We start from the raw sequence: 20524 nt of genomic DNA on the forward strand, positions 1-20524 counted from the left end.
AGAAATAACTGAGGGCTTGTCTAGCTTCTGTCATCACTTTCTTCAGTTAAAAAAAGCCACTTCCCCCCAGTGAGCTCTCAAGGATTTGTGAGTTGAAAGGAGAAGGCACAGATACACTTCTGATGATGTTTAGAAACAAAAGACTACTTGAGCTTCCATAGCAGAAGATTAGGAGGTACTGAGCAGTGGCCTCAGCTCAATATTGTTATTTACCAGTGCATCTCACACACTATTGCCTTACCTTGTAGTTTTTGGTGCAATGCTTTGATCCTTATCCACAGTAGAAAGATCCACATTTGTAATGCCAACTTCTGTGGAGACCTTTACTTTCAACTGCAGCCAAGCATAATAGGGAAATTAACAGTACACGTACACAGACAGTTCATGCCAGCGTTTTCCTTTATAAGTCTAGAAATCCCCCTTACTCCCAGATGCTTAAGAGGTAATCAAAAACAGGTTTGAAATACCCCCTTTGCCAGAATTTGGGGGTGGGGTAGAGAGGAAAGAAGGGCAGAAACAAATCTGACCAGGACTGATCATTCATTAAGAATATACTCCCATACCAACCCCTGCACTCATGCGCCAACAATCCAGACCTCACACTGAGATCAGTAAAGTACAGCTTGTCTATTATGGTCAGGTGGTTACTTGACCCTTTTTAGATAACAGTACCCCTCTTCAAAGGGCAGGATAGGAAGATGGTTCAGGCAACTAGATCCCACTATAAGTTTTTTAAAATTAATGGAAACTATGCATGTTACTCTGCTCGCAGTTTTTAAAATACATTTCTACCTTTCTCAGTTCCTATTAATATCTAGCCAACAAGTCTGACAGTAACCTGCTATACTTTTCTTGCCTTAGACCTCTGGTAGGTCTTTCTACACAATCTCCTACCACCAGGCAAAGCCAAAGGACTCAGAAATGCAACTGGCCTCTACTTCGATTTAGCAAATTCTCCTTTATGATTAAAGTCAAGTTATTATTTGTACTGCCGTGGTCCCAAGGAGCCCCAGTCACAGACCAGGACCCTGCTGTGCTAGGTGCTGTACAAATAGAACAGCCCCTGCCCCAAGAGTTGACAATCCAAGTAATCAAACAAATCAAGTGGGATTTACATCCAGCTTCCTCCCAATCATAAATAGTCACTACAGAGTAGAGCTTTTAATTAGCACATTTGTTCTCCTCACATAAGAATGGCCACACTGGGTCAGAGCTCTGGTCCATCTAGCCCAGTATCCTGTCTTCCAACAGTGGTCAATACAAAGTGCTTCAGAGGGAATGATCAGAACAGGCAGTCATTGAGTGATCCATCCCCTGTCGTCCAGTCCTAGCTCCTGGCAGTCACAGGCTAGGGACACTCAGAGTGTGGAGTTGCATCCCTGATCACATTGGCTAATAGCCATTGATGGACCTATCCTCCATGAACTTCTAGAATTCTTTTTTGAACCCTGTTATAATTTTGGCCTTCACATCATCTTATAAAAGCATTCCTTGGAGAGTTAAAAATCTGTTCATTGCCAAGATGATTTCCCAGCATGTACTACGGTTTGTTACTGTATGGTTGCTCATGAGCGCCAGACCCTGCTACACAAGCGAATTTTTTTACATAAAGAACTTTATTTGCACTGTTCGAAGTGAAAAAAAGATTGGCTCTGCCAATCTTGACTGTTTCTTTACAGCTGAGAATTAGAGATTTCAATAGGGATGTTACCCATAAGATTTCTCCTTGTTAGTGGATCCTGCCCCAAACTAGCCAGAGAACAGAACTTCATATAGGTTCTAGGACAGGAACAAAGGAAGTGAGAATCCGATCCACTTCTAGTTTTAAAGGCAACTGAGAGCACCTCAGTGCTATTCTGTAAAGTTCCCTTTACTGACTATTACACACAAGCCCATCTCACAAATATTTTAATGCCAGGAAATGCAGTCTTTCCACATGGAGTAATAACCCTGCAGTTTAGCTCATTACAGTCAAAAACTACTGTGCATTAGGGACAATTAATGGTAATGACAGCCTCCGAACACACAGCTCCCCCGCAGCCCTCCCTGCTAACAATGAGTCTTATTATTAGGAGACAATCACACAAAGCCATGGGCATTAATGCATTCCCCCTGGCGCCACATGCCTCTAGAGAGTTTAAGCGAGACCATCAATCCCTTCCTGACACTCTAAGTGCGATTATTACTACAATTACAATGCCAATTTGATATGCATGGCAGAGGCCAGCACTTGTAAATAAGTGTCCTCCTCCCTGCCATTCTGTGCCGACTGAACGGTAAGATTTTAAATGCTAATTTTTTCATTAGCAGCAACTGAGGGCAAAAAGTTAACCCCCCAGAATACACATCATCACTTGAGGAGAGTGACAATTGTTCCCAACTGTCACCACTGCAGTGACTTTGTGAATGGAACGTTCTCCCTGGAGCAAATCTGGAGAAAAAGTAGAATCCCAAACATTTATTCACAACTACATTTCCTTGAACAGGTAGCGGGCGACTGTTTCTACTAGCAGAGGTGTGTTTGAACAAGCGCTTTTTAATTTGCACCCACAACTTGACTCTCTCAGTCTTGCTCTGACACGAACCGAACATCCATGTCTCCCTCTTTTCAGGATGAAAGGAACATAAGTTTGACTGTAGATGTAGAGTACATACAAAGACAAAAAAAGATCAACTACTTAATTTTCAAGTTATATAAGGAACTGTGTAACATGGCTCTTTAACCACATCCTGAAGTTTATGGGCTCAAATTCTGAACAGCTTGGAGAACCAACATTTCTAGTGAGTTTTTCCCTTATTTCATACTAATAGATGTTATGCAAACAGTTGCTTTACATCGCCAACATTACTAATCTTTGCTCTGTATCTGATGTACAAATATTACCTATTAAGTGATTAATAATCAGTGAAATAACTAATTGATCCCCTTCCTTGCCCCCTCCAGATCTAGTTTCTGATCCTGAGGCAAAGCCATAACAATAATAATACCCAACTCTTAGACCGTACTTTGCATCAGTAGATTTCCAGGCTCTTTATGCCCATTTTACACAAAGGGAAACAAACAGGTGAAGCGACTTGCCCCAAGGTCACAGAGCAGGCCAGTGGCAGAGGAATTCACACCCCTCTGCCCCCAGTTTCCTGACTCTGAGCCCCATGCTCAACCCCCTTAGGCTAAATCAAAGTCTGTTGCTTTGCAGAAGATTGTGATGGCACACATTCAGTACAATGGGACAGATCTTCATATGGTCTAAATTAAAAGTAGTTCCATTGAATAAACACTTCACAATTAGACAGCAATCAAAACACACGCACCTCAACTTTGTTTGCAATTAATCGACTGTCACCATCAACGCTGATGGAGAAATCATAATATCCACTGGCAGGTTTGACATTCATGAAGTTCAGCTCAAAGATGTCTCTGTGACAACAAGAGCAGAGATATAAAGAACAGAAAACACATGCTCTACAATACCCATATGGGAAACTTGTGCAACTATACAGAAGTGAAAGACTCCAAAGAGCAAGGTATACTAGATTTTCCTCTACTACAGCTTACAAGTATCTGAGAGAAGCAGCATATAAAAATTGAAAAATATTAGCATGAATACAGCATTTCTGGGTGAGAAGAGACTTTCACCCTTCCAAAAATAAAGATATCTTCTACATTTAAGTCTGATATTTTCTAGGTACACTACATTGTAGTTTTATTACAGCATTTTTTCTTGTAGGCAAAGACGTACGAGATGCTCTATCTACAGCAACTGCAATGGTTAACGGTCATGAGCAGAGGAACAGTAAGTTTATAACAGAGTGGATGTACACAGTAAAATGGAGGTCAGGAATGATCATTTCTTTTGAAGGTGGGGCAACTTCATCTCACCCTCACAAACCCTTGCTAGATGAGTCTGAATGGATAGATTATGGCAGTAACCCCAAACGTGGTTGTTTAGAGCACCATATGTGGCTCTCATTAAGTCCACATCCCAGGTGCAAGTCTGGTGTCAGAGCAAACAGTTAGGATAAGCATATACCACACTACCCAAAATAAGTAAAGCAGTCCTAAGCAGACAGCTCAGTACTGCCAAAATCATTCTTCATCCATCCAAGGAGTTAGGGAAAGAGGAGAAGCACCATATGTTCCCTCCCAGCAGTCAGAAATATTGTTGGGAGGGGAGAATTGCATCAGTGGGGAAATGACATGTGGCAATGATTCAGTATCATTACTAAAGAGCACTCTAAAAGTCACTACGCTCACCAAAAAATCATTATTGTGTCTTGAGTATTCCATCATTTAAGAAGCGTTTCTTTCTTATGAGAGGCAGAGAAGAGGGGAAAAAATCCACTATTATAATAATAGAGGTTGCTCCTTTATGTCAAACAGCAGAAACAGGTTTGTTCCTTACCCTGAAATGGCAAACGGCATCTGGTGAAGGACAGTGGCTTTGGTAGAAGCAGACTTGGCATGGTCTAGCTTCACAGCTGCTTGAGTCAGTGGCTGTGACATGACATTGGTCACTTGCAGCTAGAAAGAGAAAACGTGATTAGTAAGAGTACGATTCACATTTCTGGGAAGGCTACCCCTCAGGGAGCTAATTCTTGGAAGACGGAGAAGCATCCAAAGACAACTCACTTGTAGGAATCCCCTGCCCTCTACTACTATTCCCCATGATTTGATTGACAAACATGTCAAGTTTGAAACACAGCATCCTCAATCTACCTAGTTCCTTATGATGCCTTCATATCATGATCAGAAACATTATTAATTCTCCTAATAAAAGCAATTACACGGAACACTGTGGTGCTTTTTGTGGTAGTGTCTCTGCTTAATCCCCAGTACACAGGGGTCCATAAGACTCATTTCACATAGGTACTAAATGTGGGTTTTAGGAATTAAGTATGCACTTGAGCCCTGGTGCCAGAAGTGAAAGCAGTTATCCAATGCACTAAGGCTTCCCATCCCTGTAACACTGCAGATTGAGCCAAGAAGATTATGGACAAATGCAAGTCTAGGAGCTCACCCTGAGAATGGGTTGATGATGAGACACAGCTGCTGGCCCATCAGGGACGACGATGATGGGCAAGTGATAGCGGTTCTGGGATAAAGAACCTGCAGCACAAGCCACGCTGAAGGCCTCAGAGAGTGTCTCAAAGTTCTTCTTGCTAAAAATTGCATTCATCAGCTGGATTATCTGATCCTGAAACAAAGAGGAACCAATCATGTCAGCCAAACATGGGGGGGTGGCGGGTAAGGAAGGAGAGGGAGGGCCACTTTCCCCAACATTTGAGAAGGGCCCAGCCTAACAAAGTGCTAAAAACCTCCTTGTGCAGGAATAGAAGCTTTGACTTATACGCCGGTGATTTTACCTTAGATCTCTCTGCAGATATGATTGGCAAAATAGTCTCATACAAATACAAATATAGTACCCAACAGCCACAAGATTGATGTTTCTTTTATTTTAAATTCATTTTGTTTAAACTATTATTAGGTCAGCCCTATAACAATGGAAGGTTAGTTACCTATACTTCGACTGGGTTGAACCTTAGAATCATAGAATATCAGGGTTGGAAGGGACCTCAGGAGGTCATCTAGTCCAACCCCCTGCTCAAAGCAGGACCAATCCCCAATTAAATCATCCCAGCCAGGGCTTTGTCAAGCCTGACCTTAAAAACTTCTAAGGAAGGAGATTCTACCACCTCCCCAGGCAACTCATTCCAGTGTTTCACCACCCTCCTAGTGAAAAAGTTTTTCCTAATATCCAACCTAAACCTCCCCCACTGCAACTTGAGACCATTACTCCTTGTCCTGTCCTCTTCTACCACTGAGAATAGTCTAGAACCATCCTCTCTGGAACCACCTCTCAGGTAGTTGAAAGCAGCTATCAAATCCCCCCTCATTCTTCTCTTCTGCAGACTAAAGATTCTTAGACTAAAGACTTAGGATTCTTGTTCTTGGGTCTAGAGTTCCCAGCACAAGACACGAGGGTGAAGCCTGAATAAATAAAGAATCTTTAGAATTCCTATTTGTTTCAAAATATAAGGCTACCCCTTGATATAAGCACAGGCATTGGGGCCAACTTTGGATATGAAAATGGCATTGTACTCAAAGCCAATAAGAGGCCTGTATATACACCTCACGTCCCAGAGTGTCCGCCCAATATCCAAGGAATGTATAGTTTGTTTATCATTACAAAACCGGACCAAAACCACCCGCCACAGTCACCTCCTAAACAATCTCCTTTTAGTTTTCTCAAACACATTTAAAGTTCCTCTAATTGCTCAGTTTCCACTGTGTTCATATCTACTGATGTCTCATTTTTCTCATGTTTGCACCTACTGATGGTCAGTGGACATGAGACCCCAACTGAAGGCACCCAGATGGAAGCATCAGATCCTCTATTACGTGCCAATTTCACCAAGTGATCTTCTCCAGAACAGAGCATCTTGAGGGATCGGGGACTTAATCGTCAACAGATACATTGGTTTAACACCATGAAAACGGTAAGGGGAGTTGTTTTAAATATTATAAACCCGCTAAACTTTAAAATAACTTGGGTGGCTTTCTGAAAAAGAGGTATTTTCCCCATTCAGTTAAAGTCATCCAACAAAAGAGCTCCTGACAGTCTGATTTAGAATCAACGCTAAACAATTTTCTCTAATTGGACCAATTTATTTTTTTCTGTCTTGGGACTCTGACAGTCTGAAATGTGCGACTGTGTTCACCAGAACCTCGGTGTCAAAAGCGACATCCAAATTACTCCAGCATCAAGTCTGTTGGCAGCAGCATGAAAAAGGGCCAAGAATGAACTCAGATTCCGTACACAGGCGTCATGCTCAACCCCCTCCATTGCTGCTATTACCTGAATGATGCACCAAGTGGCTCAGCATAGCTTCTTTTTTGAGGTCCTTACATAAAGCAGGTTATAATAGTACATTGAGGTTCAGTGAACTGTACCCTAAAAGACACTAAGTAAATGATCCTGCAGAGGGCTCGCAATAATGATTTCTATTAGGGCTGTCGATTAATTGCAGTTAACTCACGCGATTAACTAAAAAAAAAATTAATCGCGATGAATTGCACTGTTAAACAACAGAATTCCAACTGAAATTTATTAACTATTTTTGGATGTTTTTCTACATTTTCAAATATATTGACTTCAATTACAACACAGAATACAAAGTGTACAGTGATCATTTTATATTATTTTTTATTACAAATATTTGCACTGTAAAAATGATAAACAAAATAAAGAGTATTTTTCAATTCACCTCATACAAGTGCTGTAGTGCAATCTCTATCGTGAAAGTGTAACTTACAAATGTAGATTTTTTTTTGTTACATAACTGCACTCAAAACCAAAACCCTTTTACACTTTAGAGCCTACAAGTCCACTCAGTCCTTCTTCTTGTTCAGCCAACTGCTAATACAAACAAGTTTGTTTACATTTACAGGAGATAATGCTGCCGGCTTCTTATTTACAATGTCTCCTGCAAGTGAGAACAGACGTTCGGAAGGCTCTTTTGTAGCCAGCATTGCAAGGTATGTACGTGCCAGATATGCTAAACATTTGTATGCACCCTCATGCTTTGGCCACCATTCCAGAGGACATGCATGCTTCCATGCTGATGACGTTCATTCTGCCATCTATTTCTTTTTATAGCAGTCTCAGATGATGACCCAGCACACGTACATTTTAAGAACACTTTCACTGCAGATCTGACAAAATGCAAAGAAGGTACCAATGTGAGATTTCTAAGGATATATACAGCAGTCAACCCTGGGTTTAAGAACCTGAAGTGCTTTCCAAAACCTGAGAGGGATGAGATGTGGAGCATGCTTTCAGATGTCTTAAAAGAGCAACACTCTGAGGCGGAAATTACAGAATCCGAATCACCAAAAAAGAAAATCAATCTTCTGCTGGTGGCACCTGACTCAGAAGATGAAAATGAACATGTGTCAGTCTGCACCACTGTGAATCGTTATAGAGCAGAACCTGTCATCAGCATGGACGCGCGTCCTCTGGAATGGTGGTTGAAACATGAAGTGACGTATGAATCTTTAGCACATCTGGCATGTAAATATCTTGCACCGCCACCTATGACAGTGCCATGCAAACGCCTATTCTCACTTTCAGGTGACATTGTAAATAAGAAGCAGGCAGCATTATCTCCTGCAAATGTAAACAAACTTGTTTGTCTTAGTGATTGGCTGAACAAGAAGTAGGATTGAGTGGACTTGTAGGCGCTAAAGTTTTAGATTGTTTTGTTTTTGAATGCAGGTTTTTTTGTACATAATTCTATATTTGTAAGTTCAACTTTCATGATAGAGATTGCATTACAGTACTTGTAATGGGGGAACTGAAAAATACTATTTCTTTTGTTTTTTTTATAGAGCAAATATTTGTAATGAAAAATAAATATGAAGTGAGCACTGTACACTTTGTATTCGGTGCTGTAATTGAAATCAATATATTTGAAAATGTAGAAAACATTTTTTAATCACAATTAATTTTTTTTAATCACTTGACAGCCCTAATTTCTATCTACTCTCGCTATGTACATATTTCTGTTCTGCCTACTGATGCTCATAGTGTCGGAGAACCAAACTTTTGTGCTTAGATTCATGTCCTAAGAGTACATTATTGGAAGACTACTTCCCTCCCGGGTATATTTCTCTGTAGAAATCAGGTAGACCTCTCCATTTAAGGAGTCACAAACTAAGGTGTTTGGTTTCAGAGTGCTATATGAAATGTGAAATATAGGGAACAGCCGCCAAAACACTGGGTTCTTTTTTCAATCTATTTCAACAAATTCCCTCAATAAACAGAAAATCTAGGATGCAACTGCCTTTTCCTTTGGTAAATTTGAGAATAATTCTTTATATCTGTGGTACTTAAGACCAACTTTCCTCCTGGCTGGTAGTTAAATAATGGGCGCTTGCATAGTTCCCTTTTACCAGCTTCCTATGGGTCAAATTCTGATCTCAGTTACACATGCTGCTTACACCTTTTAATGATCTCCAGATACAATAATTAATGTTCTTTCACAAGTGGTTTTTTACCAGCTACTATACCCTCTGGATCATAGGATCTGGTACATACCTCCTTCATCGCTGGCTCTGTACCCACATGGTCTGACAGTCCATAAGTAGCAGCAACAAATAATGCAGTAGTCTCAAGTCCTTCTTCAAACTGCAGATATACCCCACCTAGGTCATCCAAGCGGGCAACAAGGTCCTGGCAGCAACAAGAGAGAAAAACTGTATGAAAAGTAAAGACAAGTACCACTGACAGCAGAACTACTGAGATTAATTCCATCTATTACACATACCTTCATGGAGTATTTGTATTGGGATCACTATGAGAATTTTTTCTACTGTAATCTGAACAACCTTTATAGCTATGAAAATATCCAAAACACAAGACCTGGTAGTAATGAGGGACTTTAACTACCCAGATATCTGTTGGAAAACTAGTATGGCAAAATAAAAGGATGTCCAGTAAGTGACTGGAATATACTGAGGATAACTTGTCATTTCTGAAGGTAGAGGAAGTAACTAGAGGGACAGTCATTTTAGACATGATTGTGACTAACATGGAGGAATTGGTTGTAAATCTGAAGGTTGAAGGTATTTTGGGTGAAAACAATCATGAAGTGAGATTTCAAGATTTTAAGAAAAGAAAGGAGTGAGAGCTGCAGAACAAGGCCAAAGCAGACTTTAAACTCAGACCTGTTAGGTAAGGTCTCCTGGGAAGAAAATCTAAGGGAAAGGAGAGCTGACAGTTTCTCAAAGAGACAATATTAAAAGGCACAACAGCAAACTATCTCAATGAGAAGAAAAGATAGGAATGGTAAGAGGTCAATATAGCTCCATTAGGAGCTCTTTAATAACCTGAATATTAAAAGGATTCCTACAAAAAATAGAAACATGGACAAATTGCTAAGGGTGAACATATAAAAGAATAGCAAAAACGTCTATAGACAAAATTAGAAAGGCTAAGATATAAAAGGCAATAAGAAGAGGTTCTTTAAATACATTAGGCACAAAAGACAGACAAAGGGAAGTGTAGGTCCTCTACTTAGCAGGGAAGGAGAGCTAATAATGGACAACATCAAGTAGTCATTTAATGCCTATTTTGCATAACTCTTCACTAAAAGGTAAACTGTGACTAGATACTCAATATAAGTACTATTAACAACAAGGGGGAGAAGGAACACAAGCCAAAGTAGGAAAAACAGGGTTAAAGAATATTTAGATAAGTTAGATGTATTCAAGTTGGCAGGGCCTGATGAAATTAATCCTTTGGCACTTAAAGAAGTAGCTGAAACAATCTTGGAATGATTGCAATTATCTTTGAGAACTCAAGGTGGACAGGTGAGGTCTCAGGGGACTGGAGAAAGACAAACACAGTACCTCTCTTTAAAAAGGGGAACAAAGAGGACCCAAAGAAATACAGATTAGTCAGCCTAACTTTGATACCTGAAAAGATACTGGAACATATTATTAAGCAATCAGTTTGTATGCACCAAGAGGATAATAGGGTTATAAGTCAGAGACAACATAGATTTGTCAAGAACAAATCATGCCAAAGCAACTTAATTTCTTTCTTTGACAGGGTTACTGGCCTGGTGGATGGGGTAGAGAGAGAAACAGAGACAGAACATATCTTGATTTTAATAAGGCTTTTGACACAGTCATACATGATATTCTCATAAGCATTCTAGGGAAATATGATCTAGATTAAATAGCTATAAAGTGAGTCACAACTGGTTGAAAGACCATACTCAAAGAGTAATTATTCATGGTTTGCTGTCAAACTTGGGGGATGTATCTAGTGGTGTTTTGCAGAGCTCAGCTTTTCATTAATGACTTGGATGATGGGAATGCAGGGTACTCTTATAAAATCCGCACATCACACCAAGCTTGGAGAAGTTGCAAGCACTTTGGAGGACAGGACTAGAATTCAAAACAACGTTGACAAACTGGAGAATTGGTCTGAAATCAACAAGATGAAATTAAATAAAGACAAGTGCAAAGTACTACACTTAGGGAAGAAAAATCAAATGCACATCCCCAAAATGAGGAATAATTGGCTAGGCAGTAGTACTGTAGAAAAGGGCGTTATAGTGGATGACAAACTGAATATGAGCCAACAATGTAATGCAGTTGCAAAAAAGACTAATATCATTCTGGGTTGTATTAACAGGAGTGTCGTATGTAAGACACAGGAGGTATTTGAATGGCTCTATTGGACATTGGTGAGGCCCCAGCTGGAGTACTGTGTGTCAAATGCTGGGCACCATACTATAAGAAAGAGGTGGACAAATTGGAGAGAGTGCAGAGGAGAGCAACAAATGTGATAAAAAGTTTAGAAAACCTAATCTATGAGGAAATGTTGAAAATGGGGCTTGATAACAGTCTTCAAATATGTTAAGGGCTATTAGAAGCAGCACAGTGATCAACTGTTCTCCATGTCCACTGAAGGCAGGACAAGTAGTAATGGGCTTAATCTGCAGCAAGGGAGATTTAGCTTAGATACCAGAAAAAACTCTCTTATTATAGGGATAGGTAAGCAGTGGAATAGGTATCCAAGGCAGGCTGGGGAATCCCTGACATTGGAGGTTTTCAAAGAAAAGTTAGAGAAATACCCATTAGGGATGGTCTAATATACTTGGTCCAGCCTCAACATAGGGAGCTGGACCAGATGATGTCTTAATATCCCTTCCAGTCCTACATTATTAGGACCGTGTGAAAATATTCTTGCATCGTTTTGAGAAAAAAAACAGAAGTAGTAAATAAAGGCATTAATTGGCTTGAACCACCCTAGTAATTTTCTAGGTTTAATATGAATTTAAGGTCACTTTTGTTAGAGCTAGAGTCCACATACTTGTTCAACCTTATTCACAGGGAAGAATTCTGCTTTGAAAGGAGTTTTCGAACAAACTCCAGCACTGCAGGGTAGGAGGGAGTTAGCCAATGCTGTATTCTAAAACAATCTTTCAGAGCTGCAGATTTCTAAAGACTGCCTCAGCAATTTAAGAATAAAGCAAGTTCCTACCTCTATCTCCTCCACAATGCCATTCAGGTCTGCCTGCTGGGACAAGTAAGATGCTGTCTGTAATGCCTGAATGGTTCTGGAACAATGAAAATCAAAGCAGGGATGAGCAAGTAGTGTGTGATTTTACCCGTTTAAAAGCATAACATTGTTAAAACCAAAGCAATTACACAGTTTGAATTACAGTTGAAATGGAAAACACAGGCAGATAGTACATTCCGTCAGTCGATTTGGGAATGTGGAGGGGGCGCTCAGGGGGCAATAGAAACCTGAAGACGTACACGGGAAACTGAATATTTAATTTCAGCTATGTCAAGTAAAGGGACACTTTTGGGTTAAGGAAAATGCATGTATAAAAAAAATACTGTACTTGCATTACTGATAAATCCTTAAGTCAATTTTTTTGCATTTCAGTGCTTAAGGATTTCCAGAGACTATAAGAATCCAGAAGTCCCAGAGACGATAAGAATCCAGAAGTTTGGACGGGCACAACTGCTATCAACACTTGTGAAAATGAGAACACCTGTATCAGTCCCTAAATATGGATTTGGGGCCTGACATTAGGAACTTACGTTTGAAAGTCTGGGCCCTACCATTATTCAAAGTAAATTACAGTGTTAAAATTACAGTGATCACTCTCGGGGTGTAACAGTTTTCACAAACCCCCTCTTCCCCTTTTTAAAGATGGATGTTCAGGTCTCTACTTTCTTGCTACCACTTATCTGTACTACACAAAATTACTCAGCATATTTTTAAAAACGAGCAGAAAATTGCTTAGAGCTGGGTGTGGGAAAAGGAATGGGTGTAATTACAAGCAAAGTATACAAAGATTGGGTCAAGACTCTCAATCAAATGTACTTTTCTGACAGGATGTTTAATAGTAAATGTCCATTTTGGTCATGATTCGCAAGTTATTCACTGGCAAAGTGAGTGCTTATTACACATAGGATCTGGTTTTCTTGAGTACATTTCCTGCCTAATAAGCAAACTAAAACACCGATTGACACGAGTGTCAAACAAACTGCACTGATGTTATAATACTGGCAGGACAGAGCTTCTTATTTAGAGCCTCAGTTGGATGCTCAAAACACAGAAATTGCTCTTGTGGAGCACACCTTGTGAGATAATATTGTCAAATCACTGCCAATCAGTGGAGGAAACTTCAGAGGTCTGAGCCATCAACGGTCCCAATACTACAATCTGCTGACGTGCTGATCTCCCGTTGTCTGTCAGTGGGAGTTGAGGGTCTTAGCACCTATAAAGCTTTCTCTCTTCTTCCCCACCTTCTTAGGAACAGCTGCATTCTCTTTCCAAGCTCATCAACTCGAATAAAGCTATTAAATTCTTCTGATGCTAAATATCACAATGCTTGTGTCACCAGACAAAGGATTCCCCCCCCCATTAGCTCTCTCGACCTGTGAGCAGATTGAGGCAGAACAAGCCAGATTCTACAGAGATCAAAACAAATGAACTTTTATTTTTTTTTAAAAAAGCCAGTCAGTTTCTTCTAAGTTCATTGTTCTTAAACTAAAATGAAAATATTAAAAACTGGTTTGCAAAACCTGAAGGTGAACAATTAAGGGAAGAGAGCATATTTTCACCCGCTCATTCACAAGCATTTTATTCTCCCAAGCAATAGACATTGGAGTGGATAGAAGTCACCGCTGGAAATACAGTGTCTAATTCACTAAATCTGCATTATAAAAAAACCCCATACATGTGCAAGTGCCCTTCACTTTAAAAGAAGCCATCTTTACAAAGGATGAATATGCAGCTGAGTGAATTGTTTTATTTTGTGCAAAACTTACGCCAGGACGTTCTCTTCCTTGCTAAGACGAGAAGTGAGGGCACTAAGTGCTTCCTGGGATGCTAGAGGAAGCCCAAAGCCACTCAGGGCTCCGACGGCATGGAAGATCTGGTTGACTGAGGAATCCTCACTGACAGCTGCAAGAAGCAGCTCTCCGGTCTCATTTGAAATGGCAACCTGAGACAGAACACACAGAAAATGTAAGACCATGTTTAAATTAATCTGTCCTCAAGAATGAACGGGTGCTCCACATTTGACCTAAGAATGGGCAGAATTTGGTAGAGGGAAAAGGTCCTCTGTCATTTGTCATCTTTTAGGTTAAATAATAAAAATCATATTTGTATTGCAATGGCATCCAGGAGCACCAGTCACAGACCAGGCCACGCTGTGGTAGGTGCTGTACACAGAACAAAAATATGGTCCTTGTCCCTAAGTGCTTATAAAGTATAATGTGACCAGTTTTAGTGATTCCTATCAAAAAGATAGTGGCTCCTTTTTTGGCTATGTAATAACTCACCAAGAGGAGCCCAAACAACATGAGGACTACCCTCCACCCCAAAAGAGGCTGGCTCTGCTTCAGATACCATATCCGCTATCTGTTCATGCATGCAGTTTGCTTGGTCAAGGCATTAGGGGTGGAGGGTCAGGCAGCAACCTTCACAACCCTGAGATCCTCTGACATCAGGAATGATGTGGAGGGGAATTTGCGTTGATAAAAGGGGGTGACCGTCCAGGGGCAGAAGGGATATCTGCATGATGACCACCAGTGTTGCCACGTGGCAAAAAGATACAGAGTAACTTGATGGTGAGGACTGTATAGCAATGGGGGCAGGTATAGTCAGGTTTGGGTTGTATGTGAATTTTGAACATATTAAAGAACATTTTGTAACAAGACACATACCTAACTTAGCAATCAAGTGGTCTTATGCATGCATGAGTATTGTGACACAGTCTTTAATTATATGACCACATAATACTTTTCTACAGGGCCCGCTGCTGTATTCAGTACACAGGATGGACACACAAGGGGGCAGAATTAAGGTTGCACTGGTCACTCTAAATCTGGCATTTTCTAACTTTAAATTGCAAAATCAAGCATGCAATGTTATGTTAATGTAGTTTTTGAATGTACAAATTATAAGGCCCTCAAAGCTATGCCCCTGCATGAAAATGCTGATGGTGCTGAGGTAAAAAAAAGCCATATTGCTCTCTACCTCATTAAACCTCAAGGTGAGGTGAAGAAAGTAAATTTTTGTCCAAATGTTCAGAATTGTTCAGGATCAAAATACTTGTTTATATATCAACTTCTACTTCCCCCTGCTGTTAGTATCCTGCAAGGTGGCTGTGTTTTTGTTGTATTTTATATGTATGATTTATTAAATGCCTGGGGATCCTCTAGGAAAAGGTGATTTTATATCATAGTCTTGATCCTAGAGGATCCCAAAATACTTTGTAATCCATAAAATAAAACACAACCACTTTACAGCATGCTAACACAAGATGAAGAAGTCGTTTTGGCCAAGAACAAGAGCAAATGTTGAAACTACTATAATTAGGGGCTTGAACTCACCTCACATCCAGACAGAGCCTGACTGGCTTGTGCAGCATAGAAAAGGGAATCGACACTATTGGGATCCATGTTAGACTTGATGAAGTTACATGCAGCCTGTGCAGAAAGAGAAGTCAATTTATGATTTGAGTCACGCCTCTTGCCACTAAAAATGGAGTTCAGTGACACTCTAAGAAGACCTTAAACACTCTTTGCAAAGGAGACAACTACATGCAATTCACTTCATTCTTGTATTGACCAAAAACCCAAAGTAGGAAAACACACGCTAGAAAGCCCAGTGATGAAATCATTTGCATGTTGTCTGCAATTCAAATGAATGCTGAATTAAAATTGTGTCCAATTTTACTAACCATATTGGACTTAAAATGTATTTAGCAGAGCCACCCCTTCAAGGACAGAGGAAATCCATGTGAATGGTGATTTTACAGATTAAAACACAGTTGATCAGTAAATTTAACATGAAATGGTTAACAGATGACAATCCAGACTTCCAAAAATAAACAGGAAGGAAATCAGCTCAACAGATACAAACTTGAAGTTAAGCAATATGAATTTTTCTCTGCATCCTATGACAAGTTTCTCACTGACAGACTAAAGGGATAAGCAGAGGTCAGATCATTATGATAAGGCACATAAGTTAAAAATAGGAGAGAGTTTTCAACCATTTGTAGATGTTATATGAATAGCTGCTCCTTGAATAACTGGAGAGAAAGTCTGTCACAGGGTTTGGATACATTTATTCTACTGGATGAAGCTAAACACTACATAGTATTTTTGAGTATCAAAATATTACGACTATTTGGCTAGCATTTTGTTACTACTTAAATAACTGGTTAAACAAAAAATTAGGTAAGTTCACGGAGGACAGGTCCATCAATGCCTTTTAGCCAAACTGGTCAGGGATGCAACCCCATGCTCTGGGTGTCCCTAAATCTCTGTCAGAAGCTGGGACTGGACAATTTGGGTTGGCTCATTTGACAATTGCCTTGTTCCTATTGCCTCTGAAGCGTCTGAAACCAGGCTCTGTTTCAAGGGGTCCTCCAAGCAGGGCTGGCATTAGACTTGCTGGGGCCCAGGTCAGAAAGCCAAAGCCTCACCGCCTTAGCGACCTAGTTTCACAGGGCCCCCCGAGCAACTGCCCTGCTTGCTACCCCCAACCCTGGCCCTTATATGCAGAAAAACAGTTGTGGCCCAGGTGGGCTGTGGAGTTTTTATAGCATGCTGGGGAGGCCTCAAAAAGAAAAAGGCTGAGAACCCCTGGGCTACATGGACCATTAGTCTGGCCCAGTATGGCCGTTCTTATCACTCTTAACCATGAAAAAGTATAAGACCTAGAAAAAATAAGTAGAAAAATCACACATACTGAACACATATTGACAGTAAGCAAATGCTACGCTACTGCTGACAAAATGGAGAGAGTTCAGAGAACAGCAACACTATCATTAATGGGCTAGAGGAACTATTTATGAGGAAGGATTGAAATAGATAACTATGTATAGCTTAACTAGGTGACATCTGAGTAGGGTGATGTGATATCTACTCGTGTTTAAAAGATGTAAACGCTAAAGATATCGAGGAATTATTCGTAGTAGGAAAAGAGCGTAAAGATGCTAGGAGCTTAGGACATATTCGTGATACACGCTCTAGAAATATATCTGTATTATAGCCAAGGGCAACAGGAGAAAATTATGTGGGAGTTTTTCCACTATACTCGCTAAAAAAAACAACTAGAAATGGGACAGGAGCACAGTGCAAATTCCAACTTAACAACTGCAAAGTGGTCATCTGATTTCAATGAAAGTGAAACATTTTGAGTAAACCAGCATGACAAAAAGCCATTCCCCACAGCTGAGAAGCAATGACAAAGTGAGTTGAAAGGTATGCTAATACAAGCTAATGTAGTAAAATGAATGGTCTTGTCAGTATTGACGTTTTATGAGTAGTAACTACAGTATTAGCTTATTAGCAACGTCTCAGTTGTCAGCAAAACATTGCTATTATCCAGCAGTTGCCAATAAGCAGAAGACAGGTTTGCAAGGCTGCAGCCAGGGAAGAAAGTGCTGGGATGGTGCCTCTCCTGGCTACATCCCTGCAAAATTGCGTGGAGAGCACAGTAAGAGGTACCACGCAGCATGAGCATTCAAGCTGCAGCTCTTCTCCCTTTTACTGCCCTGCCACTTGCTCCCCTTGCAGCCTACAGACCCTTACCTCCTGTGAGGTCCTTGTGTGCTTGCATGCCTGTTGCCAGTACCAAACCCCATTAAGAATAAAGTAAATGGCATGGGACCGATTCCCAGCAAAGTGTTGCTAATCTGTTAATATCTGGGTTGTTATTAAGCATGATCTACTGTAGAGGAAAATGTAGCTGTGCGTTTTCCCGAATAAAATGCAATATAGTAATATGGTATGGTAGGGGTAAAATTCACAGTAATCAGTGTTACTGATCACAGATCAACAAAATGCTGCACTTCTTGTATTATATTTTTTTCCACAATACAACACAATAGCTCAAGAAATGCCAAGAAAAATCAGATACTTAGCTTGAAAGAAGACCAATAATTAATATTAGTAAGTTATTTCAGGCACCGTTCTAATGTTACTGCTTTTGGAAACACTTAGTGCAACAGGAAGTACCTAACCAAGTTACTCATATGCAGAAATGCTTCCAACTGGTCTCCAAACCTAGGATTTGACAACATATGAAAAAGATCTCATGACAAAAAAGGGTGAGAGGGTGAGAAGTGAATTTTTTTTGACTATACAATTTATTGCAGCATCTCCTCACTTGTTCATCAGATACTTGCACTCCTAGCTTGCTGAGTCCTACAATGGCGTAAAAAGCAGCTTCTAAATCATTGAATGGGCGGTCCAAGGAAGCTTTCAGTCTCTCCACATCACGCCTTGTGAGATAATGGGTAGGTGTCAGGGCTCGGATGCTGGCCACAACCATTAAAACCAAGAGGAAGAGGGTGTGTGAACCTGAAAAAAGAAAGATGCTATTGAGCAGAGTGCATTTTGTTTCATTAACAGAAGGCATGTTTGGCATTAGTGAATAGTTGGCATTGCTGGACTAGCAATGTGGTCCACCCAACTTGAAAACACTTCAAATGGAAATACCTATTCTGGCCCATCAACTCCACAGAACTGAGCAGGAGAACTTAGTTTGAAGGCCACTTTTGGTCTCTCACTCTTCTGGATGGCACAGGCTAGGAGCACTGCAGAGGTGATACTCTCTCAGATCCCTAGTGACAACCCACAGCAGCCTCTGAATAGTTCTGACACTCTGAATAGTGACCAGTAAAACTGTTCAAGTCAGAAGTGGCGACATAAGGCTTTGCAAGAATATTATAGACACGTGAAAGACAATACTTAAGGTGCAGGATCACCCAGGAGTCCCCTGTGAGCAATTTAGGGAGCTAAAGACTTGACTTGGTTCCTAGGTAACCAAAAGGGCTCCCAAGGGGGGAGAGCTGGTCAGAGGGCAGCTGGGGAAACTAAGTGCAGGAAAGATTTCAGTGTGGGATTGCACCCCGACTGCACAATTGTGCTCTGCTGACCTGTATTTTCCACTGCCAGATGGGAAAATCGCCAAGGGCACTACTAGAAATAGACAGTGCTAGACAGTCCAATTCTGGCAGCCCTGTGGGAAAAGGCAAGGGGAAAAGAATGACAAGGGGTGGGACGACTGCATAAAAAGAGAGAACAGAGAAAGAGGATCAGGTCGGGCTCAGGGCTTTTGACCTAATTTTCAAAACAATCAATGGATCAAGCCCCAAAGACATTAAAGACCAATTTCAATCTATGAGCCAGTGTGACTGCCCTGCTCGCCTGGGACAGCGCAGGTCACCGAGCCCTGGGTAAGGGCGGGACCGAAAGCAAGCTCGGGGGAAGGGAGCCGCCCAGGGAACGAACTGCCAGAGGAGCCCGAGCAAGTCCCGAGCCTGACCATCCGCAGGGAACCCGCGACGCCTCCCTCCTCCAGCACCACGACACAACCGACACCCGGAACCCCTCGTGGCTAGGTCAGCCCCCGGCCGCTTGAAGGGGGGGCCCACAAAAACTCCCCGGGCCGGGAGATAACGGATCCCCCAAGCCCGCCCCCCAGGGCTGGGGCTCCCACACGCCCCCTGCACCGGGCAGACCAGCCGCCCTAGGGCCGGGGCACGGCGGGGCCCGGGCCGCTTCCCTGGGCGGCCACACAGCGCTCGGGCGGGGCGGCCGCGTACCGGCCCGGGAGCGCTCCTCCCCAGACCGTGTGGCCCGGGCCCCCACCTGAGGGAGCGGGATCACCCCGGACAGGCGGAACCATCTCGCTCTGCAGGGGCAGCTGCCCTGAGGGGAGGGGGAGGCTGCTCCTTACCCGGGGCCGCCATTCTCCCCCTGGCCGCCTCACCAAGGGAAGGAGAAACGTGTCTGCTTCCGCCCAGGGCGCCGGCCCGTACCACCCGGCTCCGCAGGGAGGGGGGAGCGTAGAAGGGACGCGGAAGGAGTCAAACGGCAATGAGCGCTAGTGCATTAACCCTTCTCGTCCCTCCCGAACGGGGAACAAGCACAACCCGCCCTGGGGGTGGGCGCGGAGCTGAGACAATTCCAAAGTATCCCCCCGGTGAGGCCGCGTGGTTCACTCCTCCCGGTTCGCTGGGGGGGCGGGGCTCTGGCTGGGATGTGTATTTCGCTGATTGGTTGAATGCCCAGCCACTCAAATTAAGGGAGGCAGGTTTAAAGGGGCAGTTGGAGGAAAAATTGAAACTCGCAGAGAGCAATCGTTAGAGCAGGGGTGGGGAAACTACAGCCCGGGGACCACATCCAGCCCTCCAGATGTTTTATTCTGGCCCTCAAGCTCTCGCCGTGAAGCGGGGTCTGGGGCTTGCCCTGTTCCAGCCAGGGAGCGGGGTCAGGGGCTTGCCCCACTCTGCGCAGCTCCTGGAAGCAGAGGCATGTCCCCTCTCCGGCTCCTATGCTTAGGGGCAGCCAGGGGGCTCCGCATACTGCCCCTGCAGCTCCCATTGGCCATGAACTGCGGCCAATGGGAGCTGAAGGGCAGCACCTGCAGACAGGGCAGTGCACAGAGTCACCTGGCTGTGCCTCTGCATG

General features: G+C 42.3%; 1 protein-coding gene across 6 annotated transcripts in view; it reads right to left on the minus strand.

The window, feature by feature from the left end:
- Window positions 1-19895, minus strand: part of RPN2 (ribophorin II) — a 32339-nt gene extending 12444 nt beyond the window's left edge. For 3 of the 6 annotated variants that reach the window (XM_073309698.1, XM_073309700.1, XM_073309699.1), the window contains exons 1-10: window positions 19703-19785; window positions 18216-18409; window positions 15431-15526; window positions 13862-14037; window positions 12057-12132; window positions 9099-9233; window positions 5019-5195; window positions 4404-4522; window positions 3313-3418; window positions 242-333 (exon numbers count right to left, since the gene is read on the minus strand). In XM_073309698.1, the coding sequence (XP_073165799.1) occupies window positions 242-333; window positions 3313-3418; window positions 4404-4522; window positions 5019-5195; window positions 9099-9233; window positions 12057-12132; window positions 13862-14037; window positions 15431-15526; window positions 18216-18409; window positions 19703-19739 (1208 nt within the window). In that variant the 5' untranslated portion in view covers window positions 19740-19785. The other 3 variants (XM_073309701.1, XM_073309704.1, XM_073309703.1) reach the window with 3 other exon arrangements.
- Between the last annotated feature and the right edge of the window lie 629 nt (window positions 19896-20524).

Source organism: Lepidochelys kempii, chromosome 13, assembly GCF_965140265.1.
Source record: "Lepidochelys kempii isolate rLepKem1 chromosome 13, rLepKem1.hap2, whole genome shotgun sequence".
NCBI classification, from domain to species: domain Eukaryota; kingdom Metazoa; phylum Chordata; order Testudines; family Cheloniidae; genus Lepidochelys; species Lepidochelys kempii.